The sequence below is a fragment of the Neoarius graeffei genome, chromosome 17 (assembly GCF_027579695.1).
Source record: "Neoarius graeffei isolate fNeoGra1 chromosome 17, fNeoGra1.pri, whole genome shotgun sequence".
Taxonomy (NCBI): Eukaryota; Metazoa; Chordata; class Actinopteri; order Siluriformes; family Ariidae; genus Neoarius; species Neoarius graeffei.
The window spans coordinates 7,860,318-7,875,647 of NC_083585.1; the positions used below are offsets into that span (position 1 = coordinate 7,860,318).

At 39.4% G+C, this 15,330-nt stretch overlaps 1 protein-coding gene and 1 long non-coding RNA gene across 6 annotated transcripts; one reads left to right on the top strand and one right to left on the bottom strand.

The window, feature by feature from the left end:
- The first annotated feature begins 558 nt into the window (after positions 1 to 558).
- On the top strand, positions 559 to 12,673 carry itgae.1 (integrin, alpha E, tandem duplicate 1). 5 transcript variants are annotated; one of them, XR_009656843.1, is made up of 13 exons: positions 559 to 765; positions 951 to 1,053; positions 1,257 to 1,304; positions 1,485 to 1,561; positions 2,612 to 2,720; positions 2,807 to 2,881; positions 2,985 to 3,029; positions 3,185 to 3,306; positions 6,860 to 7,011; positions 7,147 to 7,300; positions 8,165 to 8,317; positions 9,015 to 11,390; positions 11,492 to 12,673. XR_009656843.1 is itself a non-coding variant. In XM_060943659.1 (13 exons), the coding sequence occupies exons 1-13, from the start codon at positions 738 to 740 to the stop codon at positions 11,513 to 11,515; spliced, it is 1,158 nt and encodes a 385-aa protein (XP_060799642.1). In that variant the 5' UTR covers positions 564 to 737; the 3' UTR covers positions 11,516 to 12,673. The 5 variants fall into 5 exon arrangements, 3 of the variants coding, with proteins under 3 accessions (XP_060799641.1, XP_060799642.1, XP_060799643.1); XR_009656842.1 differs by having other exon boundaries at positions 563 to 765; positions 1,228 to 1,304; XM_060943659.1 differs by having other exon boundaries at positions 564 to 765; positions 1,228 to 1,304; positions 11,352 to 11,390.
- A 578-nt stretch (positions 12,674 to 13,251) lies between these two features.
- Positions 13,252 to 13,665, bottom strand: LOC132901341 (uncharacterized). Its single transcript, XR_009656844.1, has 3 exons — positions 13,572 to 13,665; positions 13,393 to 13,476; positions 13,252 to 13,296 (listed from the first exon to the last, which is right to left on the bottom strand). It is a non-coding gene; the product is annotated as an uncharacterized LOC132901341 (long non-coding RNA).
- Positions 13,666 to 15,330: the final 1,665 nt, after the last annotated feature.

The window sequence follows — 15,330 nt, forward strand, 5'->3', positions numbered from 1 at the left end:
CATCCTGCATTAAAATGTACAAGAACCACAGGTCCTTCTGTTGTTTCCTCTAAATATGACAGAATTTGAATGCCTTGTTGTTGTTGTTGTTGTTGTTGTTGTTAAAATAATTCATGCAGGAAGATTTTCTCAGGTGCTGCAAATGTGCCAGAATCTTACAGAGTCTTCAGCACAATCATCATAAAAATTTAATTCTTTCATTTTTTTCCAGGGCGGCACAGTGGCGTAGTGGTTAGCGCTGTCGCCTCACAGCAAGAAGGTCCTGGGTTCGAGCCCCGGGGCTGGCGAGGGCCTTTCTGTGTGGAGCTTGCATGTTCTCCCCGTGTCCGCGTGGGTTTCCTCCGGGTGCTCCGGTTTCCCCCACAGTCCAAAGACATGCAGGTTAGGTTAACTGGTGACTCTAAATTGACCGTAGGTGTGAATGTGAGTGTGAATGGTTGTCTGTGTCTATGTGTCAGCCCTGTGATGACCTGGCGACTTGTCCAGGGTGTGCCCCGCCTTTCGCCCGTAGTCAGCTGGGATAGGCTCCAGCTTGCCTGCGACCCTGTAGAAGGATAAAGCGGCTAGAGATGATGAGAATGAGATGAGATTTTTTTCCAGTTTTTCAGGGGTAACAGCTGGTAGGAGGAGTGAAAGTGTTCACACGGAAAGCAGGAAGACAATACCGGAAACTTTACATGGAGTGCAGACTGTAACAGACACTTGTGGTACATGATTTACTCAGCTGCCTCAGCAAGATGTTTGCAGCTGTGCTGATTATAACAGGTATGTCTTTTTGCCTACTTTATGTGCATTTTACATAAGAAATATAAAAATTATACATGATAAAATATATACTTGATTCTTGATTTAAAACAAAAAACAGACTAAAGTGTGAAGAGTTTCTTCATGTTCTTAGTATTCTGTATTTGGCTTCAGTCCTTCTATATTTTGTGAATATATTTTCACAGGGATATACACAGCAGTGGGTTTCAACATTTACACAACACCAGTGAACAGCTTTACAAATGAAGACCTACTCTTCGGTCAAACCCTTATTCAATCAACAGATGGGTTAGTGTTGTCTACTAAGTTTTAAAAATATTAAAATAATTTGAATATGCTTGTCTACCAAAAGCACTGGAATATTACATTGAGTGAATATTTATATTGATATAATTAACATAATTAAGTAGATTTGCTCTCTAATATGTTAAAAATGTATATCTTTTTATTATTTTTTAATAGAGTTTTTGTTCCTTCTCCTAACTCTGGAGACATTTTCAGATGCACAGAAAAAAGCTGTTCTAGAATGGATGCTATTGGTAAAGGTTTTATTTTTGTAACTTTAGTAATGTGTTGTCAATTTGATATGTATTTTAAAAATAGGCCAGACATGCTTAAACATATACCATACTATTTGGCTTTAATACGTTGCATTTGCTTTAAATTGCAATTACGTAAGACTGTCTTTACTCTGTAAATGTATGATAAAAAATAATCAGTTACAGGAGGAATGAAAGGCCTGAGTCCAATTGTATCTGTAGCATCCTGCTTGACTGAACAAAAGGAGCAGCTTCTGGTACATTCTTCTCACATTTTCAGTGACATTAAATAAAATATTTTCCATGATGATTCTTTGATATATTTTTTGGTAATTAGAAGTGAATTTTACTCAAATGTAGGTCTGATATTGTATGTGATTGAGTAGTTGATTGAGCAGTTGAGTTCGTGCTTACTTTTTTATAACAGTCTAGTTCTGTGTAAAACCACAGTTTCCCCTACTGAAGGCGTCAGACATTTTGACTTCTCTTTTCTGGCAGTGACTCATGTTCCCTTACAAAATGATCATGAAAAGAGATGATATGTTGCTAAACTAAGATCTGATAAATAAATACATAATTGTTGTGTTGACAATACACACAACTATAGCCTACCCAGAGGCAGACACCTCATTAATAACAAATTAGCAGATCATTTACAATTCTCTGGTGAAAATTATTTCCCTATTCATTACAGCCACCTGCAATCACTCATGGCCTTTCTTAGTCATAAGTCTGACCACATGCATTTGTGACATCACTGCCCCAAATTCTCAACAGATTTTTCAAATGGCTTTTCATGTCACCAAACAAGAGACACTTCCCCAGCAGCCGCCATCTTGCTGTAATTCTGAGTTTCTGATGTGAGCCACTTTATTCTCTAAAATATCACACAACAGTTCAGACATTTTTCTATAGCACCATTAAAACTTGAGAACAAAAAAGACCTCAATTCAGAAAACTCTTATTAATCCATTTCTCACAATGATCATGAGGTTGTCACAGTTGGATCAGGGACAAAATTTTAAAAAGCTAGGATTGTAAAAGGAGACGAAATCCTGAAAACAGAGGACATATACTGTATTTATATAACTAACTAATTAACTGACTAAATTATTTAAATAATTAAACTTGGCTAAATAAGGTCAATAATTAAACAAACAAATAAAAATCTTTATTGATCTTCACCCTACAAGATGCTTTTATACATGCCGTAGTCAGTTTAATTATAATTAAAGGATACTTGAAAAACAAATGAATCTCTAAAGCTCATGAACTTTAAATTAAACATCTGTTATCTCAACAATTAGGTTTGTAACCAAGTTCGGACAAGGAACTCATCAGCTGAGTATTTCAACGGAAACTGTACAAACATATCTGACAAGCAAGAAAAGAGTAAAATCTATCCTGATAAGTTGGGTATGTGTCTGCACTAAATCATACACAAGAAATTCTCTCAACAGAAGAGTTTTCAATGATTCTCACTTAATAACAAAATACTTTAGTTTTACAGTTACTGGAACAAAATAATAACAACAACAACAACATTCATCAAAGTAATCAAAAATCTCCAAATCAAGGTAAAAGCATCTGAGGAAAAAGTAGTAATTGTTAATAATTAACAATATATTATGTACATTTTATCAATAATGGATGTTTAAATATTGTAAATGCTTTGCTCAGACCACTGGAGGAAGAGAAGAGCTGTACAGAATGATGACAATGAAGGTAATTTAAATTTTGTTAATTAGTCCATGAGCAAAATTAATACAGTATCAGATGACTGATGCATGTCTGATGTACATCACTTCCTTAAACTACAGTTTAGATTCTCATATAGGTAATATTTGTGAAATCCTTCTGCTGCTTTTGTTTATGTAAAGATGCAGGGACGGAGATATCTTTTGTGCTGGATGGATCTGGTAGCATTAACGAGGAGGATTTTGAAAGGGCCAAAGACTTTATTTATAATGTGATGAAAAATGTTCGGACAACATGTTTCACTGTAAGTAAAATCAAACAGTATGAAAAATTCATGATATGATAATTGTAGGAACCAATATCACAATTTAACATACTGTAGTCAAATCCCATTTCCAGAAAAGTTGGGATATGTTAAAAAATGCAATAAAAACAAAAATCTGTGATTTGTTCATTCAGGTGAAACTTTATTTAACTGATAAAAGTACAAAGAAAAGATTTTCAATAGTTTTGCTCATCTCATTATCTCTAGCCGCTTTATCCTGTTCTACAGGGTCGCAGGCAAGCTGGAGCCTATCCCAGCTGACTACGGGTGAAAGGTGGGGTACACCCTGGACAAGTCGCCAGGTCATCACAGGGCTGACACATAGACACAGACAACCATTCACACTCACATTCACACCTACGGTCAATTTAGAGTCACCAGTTAACCTAACCTGCATGTCTTTGGACTGTGGGGGAAACCGGAGCACCCGGAGGAAACCCACGCGGACACGGGGAGAACATGCAAACTCCGCACAGAAAGGCCCTCGCCAGCCACGGGGCTCGAACCCGGACCTTCTTGCTGTGAGGCGACAGCGCTAACCACTACACCACTGTGCTGCCCTATATAAATTTTATATACAGTATATATATATATATATATATATATATATATATATATATATATATATATATATATATATTTTTTTTTTTTTTTTTTTTTTTTTTTTTCTCCACTGAAGCAAGGTTGATTAAGAGTTTGTGGATATGTCTTATGCCCAGCCATCTCTGAGCACCACAGGTGCATTTCAGTACGAGATAAGAGGCTAGGAAAGTCCTGGGGCTTCAGAAGCTAGCAATACCAAATTGGCTACTAGTTCGAAATGCATTCAGGCTTTTGGTTCATGATACTTTGGTCAGTGGAAAAATCTTGACCATACATGACTGAATATACAGTACCAGTCAGAAGTTTGTATACCCCCACTCTACTCATTCATAGGTTTTTCTGTATTTGGACTGTTTTCTACATTGTAGAGCAATACTACCATTTACCTTGATGATGCTTTGCACACTATTGGCATTATCTTAACCAGCTTCATGAGGTGATTATGTGGAATGCTTTTCAATTAACAGTAAATAGTAAATAATAAAAATACAGGAAATAGCCCTCTTCCACAACTGTAGTAATCCATATTATGTCAAGAACCGCTAAACTAGGTAAAGAGAAACGACATCCATCTTTACTTTAAAGACATGAAGTGTTTTAATTAATAAAGATAAAGAATAAAACATTGAATTAGAATGTGTCTAAACTTTTGACTGGTACCGTCCATGATTTGAACATACACTCACCGTCCACTTTATTAGAAACACCTGCTATTTGATGCAGTTCTCTAATCAGTCGATCCACTGACAGCAGCACAATGCATAAAATCATGCAGATACAAATCAAGGGCTTCAGTTAATGTTCACTTCAAACATCAGAATGGGAAAAATTGTGATCTCAAAGTGTGACTTTCACTGTGACATGGGTGTTGGTGCTAGATGGACTGGTTTGAGTATTTCAGAAACTGATCTCCTGGGGTTTTCACACACAACAAGAGAGTTTATGTAGAATGGTGCGAAAAACAAAACAAAAAAGAACACAGAGTGAGTGACAGTTCTGTGGGTGGAAACACCTTGCTGATAAGAGAGGTCAGAGGAAAATGGCCAGATTGGTTTCAGCTGCCAGGAAGGATATAGCAACTCATACAGTATAATCACTCTTTACAATCGTGGTGAGCAGAAAAGCATCTCAGCATGCAACAGCAGAAGACCACATTGGGTTCCACTCCTGCAGCCAAGAACAGGGACCTTGGAATCAAGAACAAGTTCCTATTAAAATGGCTGGGGAGTGAATGAGCTGAAAACCAGCAGGAAGTGGTTGAAAAGACCAGCCTTTGGAAAAATGTATTAGTCTGATAATTACGGGCGGCACGGTGGTGTAGTGGTTAGCGCTGTCGCCTCACAGCAAGAAGGTCCGGGTTCGAGTCCCGTGGCCAGTGAGGGCCTTTCTGTGCGGAGTTTGCATGTTCTCTGCGTGGGTTTCCTCCGGGTGCTCCGTTTTCCCCCACAGTCCAAAGACATGCAGGTTAGGTTAACTGGTGACTCTAAATTGACCGTAGGTGTGAATGTGAGTGTGAATGGTTGTCTGTGTCTATGTGTCAGCCCTGTGATGACCTGGCGACTTGTCCAGGGTGTACCCTGCCTTTCGGCCGTAGTCAGCTGGGATAAGCTCCAGCTTGCTTGAGACCTTGTAGAACAGGATAAAGCGGCTACAGATAATGAGACGAGTCTGATAATTATGTGTGGAAATGAAAAGAAAAGGTCAATAATTAAGTCAAGAATTAAAGAAGAACACCTAGAAGACACTCTGGACACTTACAGTAATGCTTTTTTGGCTGAGGACTGCAGTTGTCATGAACAGTTTTGCACTCAAGTTTCCATCAATGAAGAGTTTATAACATCAATGAAACTGACTTCTTGTTAAAACTGTTAATGTTATAGTCATGCTGTCTGTTGTTGCCCAAATGAGGATGGGTTCCTTTTTGAGTCTGGCTCCTCTCGAGGTTTCTTCCTCATGTCGTCTGAGGGAGTTTTTCCTTGCCACTGTCGCCACAGGCTTGCTCATTGGGGATAGATTAGGGATAAAATTAGCTCATGTTTGAAGTCTTTCAAATTCTGTAAAGCTGCTTTGGGACAATGTTTATTTTTTAAAGCACTATACAAATAAACTTGACTTGTCCAGATTGAAACTGATGGACGGACGGAAGGACAGATGGATAGACAAACTCCATTCCTATATCCCCTGTGCACTTTGTGGCAGGGGATAATAATGCCTCGGTCCCAATATTTATTTATTTTTTTATTTTTGTCTGTGCTGCAGGCATCAAATTCTAACGGCTTTTATCTTTACAAAATACAACTTAGTTAGTAAAACTACTGAAAATCTTTTCTTTGTACTTTTGTCAGTTAAATGTAGGTTCACGTGAATGAACAAATCACAGATTTGTTTTTATTGCAATTTGGAAAATATCCCAACTTTTCTGGAATTGGGGTTTGTATATTAGGAAGATGGCTAGAATATTTAAAAAAAAACACTGGTTAATAGAAGAGAAATAGGAAATGAAGGGTATACACTACTCTGCAAAAATCTTAGGTACCCAAAAATATTTTAAAAATTTTATCTTATGTTTATGTAATGTCTCCTGCCTTAGTGTGTCAGTAAAAAAGACCACAATTATGCTGTCCAAAAACTGACTTTACAAAAATATTAATTCCACAAATACTGCATGATGAAAGAAAGATGTGATGTAATAGACTGTTTTTCAGATAACATGAACATCACTGAACATTCAGAACATCATTAAGGCTGTCTGGAATTACTCCATGAGAGAGCCAACTTTAGTCTTTTACTAAAGTTCACAAATAGGCTGAGCACTGAAGTGCTACATGAAAATTGCTTATTTAGATAAACAGTTAACATTAGCAATAAAGTCAAAACTAAATGGTTATATTTCAACCATAAGTTCCTCTCTCTCTCTCTCTCTCCTCAGTGCAATTTTGCAATAGTGCAGTATGGGAGAAACATAAGGACAGAACTCTCTCTCCAAGAAAATGAAGATGGTGTCAGAGCCTTGAATAAGGTGAAGAACATAACACAAATTCATGAAATCACCAAGACTGCTTCAGCTCTCCACCATGTTCTGTAAGTACTCAAACCCAAAAAAATTCTTATCATGAGTTTGCACAAAATTGCACCAATGGCTGATAGTCTATCAGTCTTCACGGCACATCTTACTACAAAGTCTTTATTAGCTTCTGTGTCCTGTACAACCGGCAGCACGGACGTTTTTGTTCCTGAAAATGGATCAAAAAAGAATGCCAAAAAAATTATTATTCTACTGTCTGATGGGCAAATGTTAGGAGATACAAGAAACCTCACAGATGTTTTGAACATGCCACAGATGGAGGGGATTGTTCGCTATGCTATAGGGGTAAGTATACACATTTACACTATTTCATACCAGCTCGAGTGACAAGAATAAAACAGATCTGTTAATATGTTATGCTATGGAATTCGATTCTTATTTCGTTAACACCATGTGGCTGCCACAGAGAATTTAAACCCTTTTACATTTAGTTTCTAGCCTATGCCTTGTGTAAGACTGCTGGTTTGGATATTTAGAATATCAGTTGGCCATATTTTATCCGGGATGTCAAAGATAATTCATTGATGTACAGAAATATTTGAAAAACATGTAAAATGGTTTTAAGAATGTGTGATTAATAACAAAAACTGTCATTTGTAGTTTTTTTTTTTTAAATTATACATTTTGTATTGGGCAGCACGGTGGTGTGTAGTGGTTAGCGCTGTCACCTCACAGCAAGAAGGTCCGGGTTCGAGCCCCGTGGCCGGCGAGGGCCTTTCTGTGCAGAGTTTGCATGTTCTCCCCGTGTCCGCGTGGGTTTCCTCCGGGTGCTCCGGTTTCCCCCACAGTCCAAAGACATGCAGGTTAGGTTAACTGGTGACTCTAAATTGACCGTAGGTGTGAATGTGAGTGTGAATGGTTGTCTGTGTCTATGTGTCAGCCCTGTGATGACCTGGCGACTTGTCCAGGGTGTACCCCGCCTCTCGCCCGTAGTCAGCTGGGATAGGCTCCAGCTTGCCTGCGACCCTGTAGAACAGGATAAAGTGGCTACAGATAATGAGATGAGATGAGCCATTTCGTATTCAGACAGCCAAATTTGACTGTATGTAAATGGGAATGCATCTTTAATGCAGCTGTTATACATTGTATATAGCTATATAAAGGGTTCATTAACAATATAGCACTGATACAGTGATGTCTTATTCTCAGGTTGGGCCAGAGGTTCTGAATAAACAAAAGGCAATGGAAGAGATGATGGAGATAGCTGGCAGCAATGACAGATTTTTCAACGCTTCTGATTATGCTGCCTTGGAAAAAATTATTTCTCCTTTGGAAGAAAAAATAATTGGGATTGAAGGCAAGGTATTTGAAAATAAATGCAAATCACTTGTTTACTACTTGATCAGTAAATTATATCATGCCTCAGCAATGCTGAATTTTCACATTGGTCAGATTGCTGCTCTTTTATTTTACAGGTTTGCATTAATGTGCTTGTTCTAAAATATTTCTACAGTAACAGCTGATTCATAGGGACTTGTATGGTCAGCATTGCACATAATCTAAGGCTAGTAATTAATGAATTTAAAAAACGTTAGTTAATAGTGTTTGGGTGGTATGGTGGTACAATGGTTAACAACGTCACCTCACAACAAGGCTCTGGGTTCAAACTACATGGCTGATGGGGGCCTTTCTATGTGGAGTTTGCATGTTGTCTGCATGGGCTTCCTCTGGGTGCTCTGGTTTCCCCCACTTTCAAAGACATGTAGATTAGGTTAAAATACCCAGCCACTGGGATTGTACAAGCCAGTGCATATTTAGTGCTGGTCCCAAGCCCAGATAGACTGGGGAGGGTTGTCAAGTTTATTTGTATAGTGCTTTTAACAACAGACAGTGTCCCAGCTTTACAGAAAATTAAAAGCTTTAAAGGTCTGATGACACGAACATGACTCTATGCAATTTCTTAAATAAACTATACAACATGGCAAACATGTTAGATTTCTGTTATAATTACGTGAAAAGAAGCTGTTGTTACGCGAATATCCAACTTTTAATTGCACAGCGCAAGAAAACTGGGTCCGTGGCTCGCGGCCATGCTGTGACGTCAGCGGAAGAACAACACTGCGGTTCACTGGCTGTTCTACTCAATGGAAATGGCGCATGAAAACGCCGGTCTACTTGGCAGCTGGCATCACAGTTCTGAACAAAAGAACAACCAGATACTGGTACTTTAAGCAGTGATCATGATGGCATGATTTTATCTGATTTTAAATAAATGAGATTGATAATAATGTGAATGTTCACAACTAGTACATACAAACTCTGCAGCTCCGCAAAAACATCAGCAAGAACCTACAATATAAATGGAAATGCAATACACTAAGCTCAAATGACTTTTGGAAAGTATAATTTCTACATTTTTTCTACATATTCTTGAAGTCGGTCATCGGGGTACTTGCTACCGTTCCCTAACAACGCATGGCAAAGGGTAAAGTGTAGTGTTGCTACGAGTACTTGCTAAAGCCTCCGGTGGAAGATCCTCGATGTGCTGATAAGACATACTGTACAGTTCTATATAACACACAAGTGTCACGATAATCACAAAACAGATGCAAATTGTTAAAATACCTAATTTTTAAGCAATCATGTATTGATCTCTTCCAAATAGAATCTCTGATAGCCTATCCTCTTTACCCTTTGCCTCTCGTTGCTAGGCGGCAGTTACATGAAAGCCGCAAGCTTTCACAAGCAAATGCATGACTGATATCACGCCGACTTTATGATTACATTTATGATTATCATGAATCATATCTATCACTCTATGATGTATACTCTATGATGTGTACTCTATGAGCACTCTGGAGCGAGTGGCTTCCAAGATGGCCGCACAGACCGCATGGTTACTATTTTTAGCATCATGTCGGAGCACTCTATAGCTCTACGTACCTTTATCTTATGTCGTTTCTCAACACATATTCTGACAGGAGGACCGTCTTTGGAGGAGTCGCCTTGTCCCAGGCGACTGCTGGATCCGGCATAGCTACTAGTAGACCCCCTCCGGAATACTGTAGGCACTGCTGATGGTAGTAACACACGTTTGTGCTGAACTGCACACCCAAGAGATTCTTTTAAGCTGGGAAGGGTGTCAAAACAATCCAAATCGAAGTGTTCAGAGCACAGGACGGATGTTGGTGAGGGCTCCCACTTGTCACGAGTGCGCCTGACTTGCTTCACCCACTTCGCATGCAGCTCGGGATCTCTGGGAAACTTGAATAAACTTACCCGGCAACAAAAAGCCGGCAACACAACGCGAAGGCATAATAACTATATATATATATATATATATATATATATATATATATATATATATAATGTATAATAATAAGACTAATAATGACAAACTGAACACCTGTCGCATCAACAACAAACTGGTAAGTTAGGAGGAAGATTCTTTTGCAGACGTCATATAGCCCCTCCTCCTCATTCATCTCCTGGGTGCTGCAGCCCCGTCAAATTTGCCCAAATAGCCGCGTTTATCATAACTTGTAAAATAGGCGCCTTCGTGAATTAATATATGGATCATCGGGAATTACTTTTCATGTTATAAAACATTGCCAAAGATGTCCAAAACGTGTCATCAGACCTTTAAACATGAGCTAATTTTATCCCTAATGATCAAACACTTGTCCAGGGTGTACCCCGCCTTTCGCCCGTAGTCAGCTGGGATAGGCTCCAGCTTGCCTGCGACCCTGTAGAAGGATAAAGCGGCTAGAGATAATGAGATGAGATGAGATCAAACCTGTGGCAACGGTGGCAAGGAAAAACTTCCTCAGCCAACATTAGGAAGAAACCTCAACAGGAACCAGACTCTAAAGGGAACCCATCCTCATTTGGGTGGTATAGGGTAGTGTGATTATAAATCACTCACTTGTAGGGCTGAACGATTTTAAGAAAAAATTGAATTGTGATTTTTCTGGCAGATATTGCGATTTTGATTTCAACCACGATTTTTTTTCTTTAAATCAAGTTTCAGTGCAAATTAATTAATACAATGAATTCCATAAAGCTAATGCAAGAATGAAAACTGAGGTCAACAGATTTCAAATGTAGGCCTGTTTATTAACATTGAGTGCCTGAGGAACAAGTTATAACTAGACCAGACAATTCCCCCGGGGGAAATTGTGAGAGGATGCAGTGCGCGAAGCAATTTGGTCACTCATGCAAGCTAGCTGTGAATGTGTGACTTGCTATGAGGCTACAAAATTGATATGTTAAACATCAAGTTATTACTGAAAAACTATTGATTAAAAAAACAGACACTGAGAAATGGTCCTATAAACAACTTTACCAATATAAAAGCTTACCAGGACTATCAAATATGTGATGTGAACTTTCCCAGTCGCAGGTTCCTGGTCAGGACAGCGTGGCGCAGCAGCAGGTGAGATTTTTATTTTTTTTTAACAATAAGTTAACTGGTTAATATTTAAAGTTTGTATATTTGACCAGACAAATATTCATACGGGTTTTTCTCTTTCACAGGAGAAGGAGTACTGTACTGTGTGAATGTGTGACTTACTATGAGGCTACGATGCTAACAGCTAGCTAAAGGCCCGGTCCCACTGGCTGATGGACACAAAACGTATGCAAAAAGGACACAGCGGACGCGCAAAATTTCGGGGGTGGCTCTATCCGTTTTCATCCGCTCCAGAAATGGACAAAATTGGCGAAAATTTGCGAAAACAGAACGGAAAAGAACGGACGTGGGTAGTATATAGCGGGGATGTTAAATGCATGTTCATAGGAAGCTTAGCGGATGAAAGCGGATGGAAGTGGATGACAGCTCCGAAGGGGTTACCGGTGGTAACTGAGAAGCGGACGCATAGCAGAAAGAGCGGATGCATAGCAGATGAAAGGGATGCATCACGTACGCCTAACGGAAACAAAGGGGATGTTGCGCGGATGTATATCGGATGCAGACCGTTCACTGTGCATGCAGGGGGTATGAATTGCGTCTGCTCCGCGGATATAAAGGGATGCAGCACGCCGTCAGCATAAAGTGGAAAGACGTGCTGGCGGCTACATCGATACATCTCTACTACTAGATGATTTTCTCCCCCTTTTTATACAAAATATCGATTGTCCGCTAGGTGTCCTTCTACATACTCTAGACATACTCCAGACATCCTCAATATACGAGATACATCCCAGATATAAACGCTTTGTCCGTTTTGAATACTTTATATACGAGATGCATACGCTTACATCCGTTCTATTTCCGTGCTACTAACGATGAATAGACATTTCATGTACCTTATCTTTCCTCCCTCTTTCCGTTTTCAGCTGCAGCGGATGTGAGTTGCGAGGATGCCCAGAGGATGCAGAGAGGATACAGCAGACGTTTAACGGATGATGACGGACATAGAATGTTTGTTGCTCGTATATGTCGCGGATTTACATCGTACACGGCGGAAAGTTCATCCGTTCTAAAAGTTTTGTGCAGCTCAAAACTTTTTGCGCGGATGAAATCACAGTGGACGGATGCTCGATGGATAGAGCGTATGAAGCACGTATGCAATGAGTACACAACGGATGCATAGCGTTTTCCAACGGATGGCAAAGATTTTTTTACGTTTTACATCCTCTTTGCATCCGTAAGTGCAGTGGGACCGGGCCTTAACATGCTAATACCTAGCGAGCAATAATAAAACAACCATAAACAGACATTTTGTAGCAGATATTTGGTTTATTTTTCCATAAAACACAAGCAAACAACCAAGGCATTGAAAAACACCTGATGAGTCAGCAAAAATCAACAAAAAAGTCTATTTGTATAACGCTTTTAACAAACATTGTCGCAAAGCAGCTTTACAGAACTTGAACGACTTAAAATATGAGCTAATTTTGTCACTAATCTATCCCCAATGAGCAAGCCTGTGGCGACGGTGGCAAGGAAAAACTCCCTCAGACAACAACATGAGGAAGAAACCTCGAGAGGAACCAGACTCAAAAGGGAACCCATCCTCATTTGGGCAACAACAACATGAACAGTTTAACATGAAGACAGTTTCATTGATGGAAACTTTAGGACTGCACTCAAGTTAACAAGTCAACTGTAGTCCTCAGCCATAAAAGCATTACTGTAGCAACAAAAAGCAGATTAGGTACTACCGGTCAACTAATCACAGGCCCTAGGACCTGGTGCATATCCTCCCTACTAAATACAATGAGACCTAATCTAAGAAACAAAGCTGTGAAAACAAGACAACCGAACCCATCAGGAAACTAAAGATAAAAAAGGGAAAAAAAATCTTCTGGAGGTCTTCTTCCTGAGTCTGTTGTTCTTCCTGTAACATTAAAACAGTATTCATTAGTCAGGTGCACTTTTCAGAGTGCTCTTTGATATACAAATCAATGAAGATACAATGCTAAATGTCTCTTACATTCTTCTGCTGGGTTGCTGTCTTCACTGGAGAGTGAGCTGCTGTAGTCTTCTGGAGGTCTTCTTCCTGAGTCTGTTGTTCTTCCTAACATTAAAACAGTATTCATTAGTCAGGTGCACTTTTCAGAGTGTTGTTTGATATACAAAATCAGTGAAGATACAATGCTAAATGTCCCTTACGTTCTTCTGCTGGGTTGCTGTCTTCACTGGAGAGGGAGCTGCTGTAGTCTTCTGGAGGTCTTCATCCTAGATATGTTCCCAGATTTAAAAAAAACAAGCAAAAAAAAAAACCAGACATAAGTTACAGGTTTCAAAGCACTGTGTTAAAACATTGCTCAAAAGTTATGAAATATTTCTTTGCTTTTTTGTGATTGGTTGCTGTCCTCACTGGCACGAGATCAGCTGTGGTCCTCTTCATTTCCTCCTCACTCTGCTGTGAGATACTCCTGCTGTTGAACATGGACAGTAAAGAGAGACTGGAGAAGAGAAAGGGAGGGGGATTTAGTTACATTACTCAAACGCGAGTGAATAATTCAAAGGAAGAGAGATACTTACCTTGTGATGGACCTTGTTGACATGCAGCTAGATTTTACATAAAGCAACATTACAAGATTTACATTGGCTTAGCTTAATGTAATGTAGCTAAGTACATTAGCTAAGCCAATTGCATAACATTTTACATTGACCGCCGTTCTCATCAACTCAATAAATGACAAGATAATGCTGAGCCCTTTATTACATAAATAAATACAATTACACTTAATTTACATAATAAGATTCAACCATTTCCAGCCAACACATGCCACTACAATGATTAGTCTTAACAATAACTTAAAACTACACAATTGAAAAGCTGGGCACTCACTGAACAAACTGAATGAGTGACCTGAAACACGGATATGAAAAACAATTAAATAAGAAAAACGCCCACAAGTTATGACAAAATGAAACACAATGTGAAGGGTTTTTTTTACAAAAAAATTTATTTAAGGGGGGCGGCACGGTGGTGTAGTGGTTAGCGCTGTCGCCTCACAGCAAGAAGGTCCGGGTTCGAGCCCCGTGGCCGGCGAGGGCCTTTCTGTGTGGAGTTTGCATGTTCTCCCCGTGTCCGCGTGGGTTTCCTCCGGGTACTCCGGTTTCCCCCACAGTCCAAAGACATGCAGGTTAGGTTAACTGGTGACTCTAAATTGACCGTAGGTGTGAATGTGATTGTGAATGGTTGTCTGTGTCTATGTGTCAGCCCTGTGATGACCTGGCGACTTGTCCAGGGTGTACCCCGCCTTTCGCCCGTAGTCAGCTGGGATAGGCTCCAGCTTGCCTGCGACCCTGTAGAAGGATAAAGCGGCTAGAGATAATGAGATAATGAGATGAGATTTATTTAAGGTCAATTAACACTTTACATTACAGAGAGAGTACAATAACACTGAGAATAAACTACTCATTGACCAGGCTCAAGGAGTGCCTAGAAACTACGTATTATGTTACATACACACCTTACAGGATACAGAAACTCGAACTTTTCTATGGACCATGTGTTGGCTGGAGAGGCTTAGTCGGTCAAAATACAATAAACCGGACTGTGGTAACTGTAGTACGTTTGGAGAACACCTGATTGAAGACATTTATCAGGATGTGAAATATAAATGTGGTCAATCAGCGTGTTCTCGGTGGTGGACTCTTTAATTGAGTGTAACCTCTGGACTGAAATAAATCTTTGATGCTTTTTTTTCCTTTTGAAAGGAGATCCTCATTAAAATCGCCACAAACAACGATGGGCTGGTGATTTAAAATGGCCAATGAGTCCAAGAGGTTTTTCAAATTTTGGAGAAAGATTTTCCAATTGAAAATTTGGCAGTTTGTAAACCGTCGCCAATAGTACTTTGACCGGAGCCTCGATTTTAACAACAAACTCCAAATCCGTGACCTGTTGCATGTACCT

Coding starts and splice junctions, on each gene's coding strand:
- itgae.1 (XM_060943658.1), top strand. CDS start 738: ATGTTTGCAGCTGTGCTGATTATAACAG. Junction 766..950: donor AGCTGTGCTGATTATAACAG/GTATGTCTTTTT, acceptor ATATTTTCACAG/GGATATACACAGCAGTGGGT. Junction 2,721..2,806: donor AATCTATCCTGATAAGTTGG/GTATGTGTCTGC, acceptor AAAATACTTTAG/TTTTACAGTTACTGGAACAA.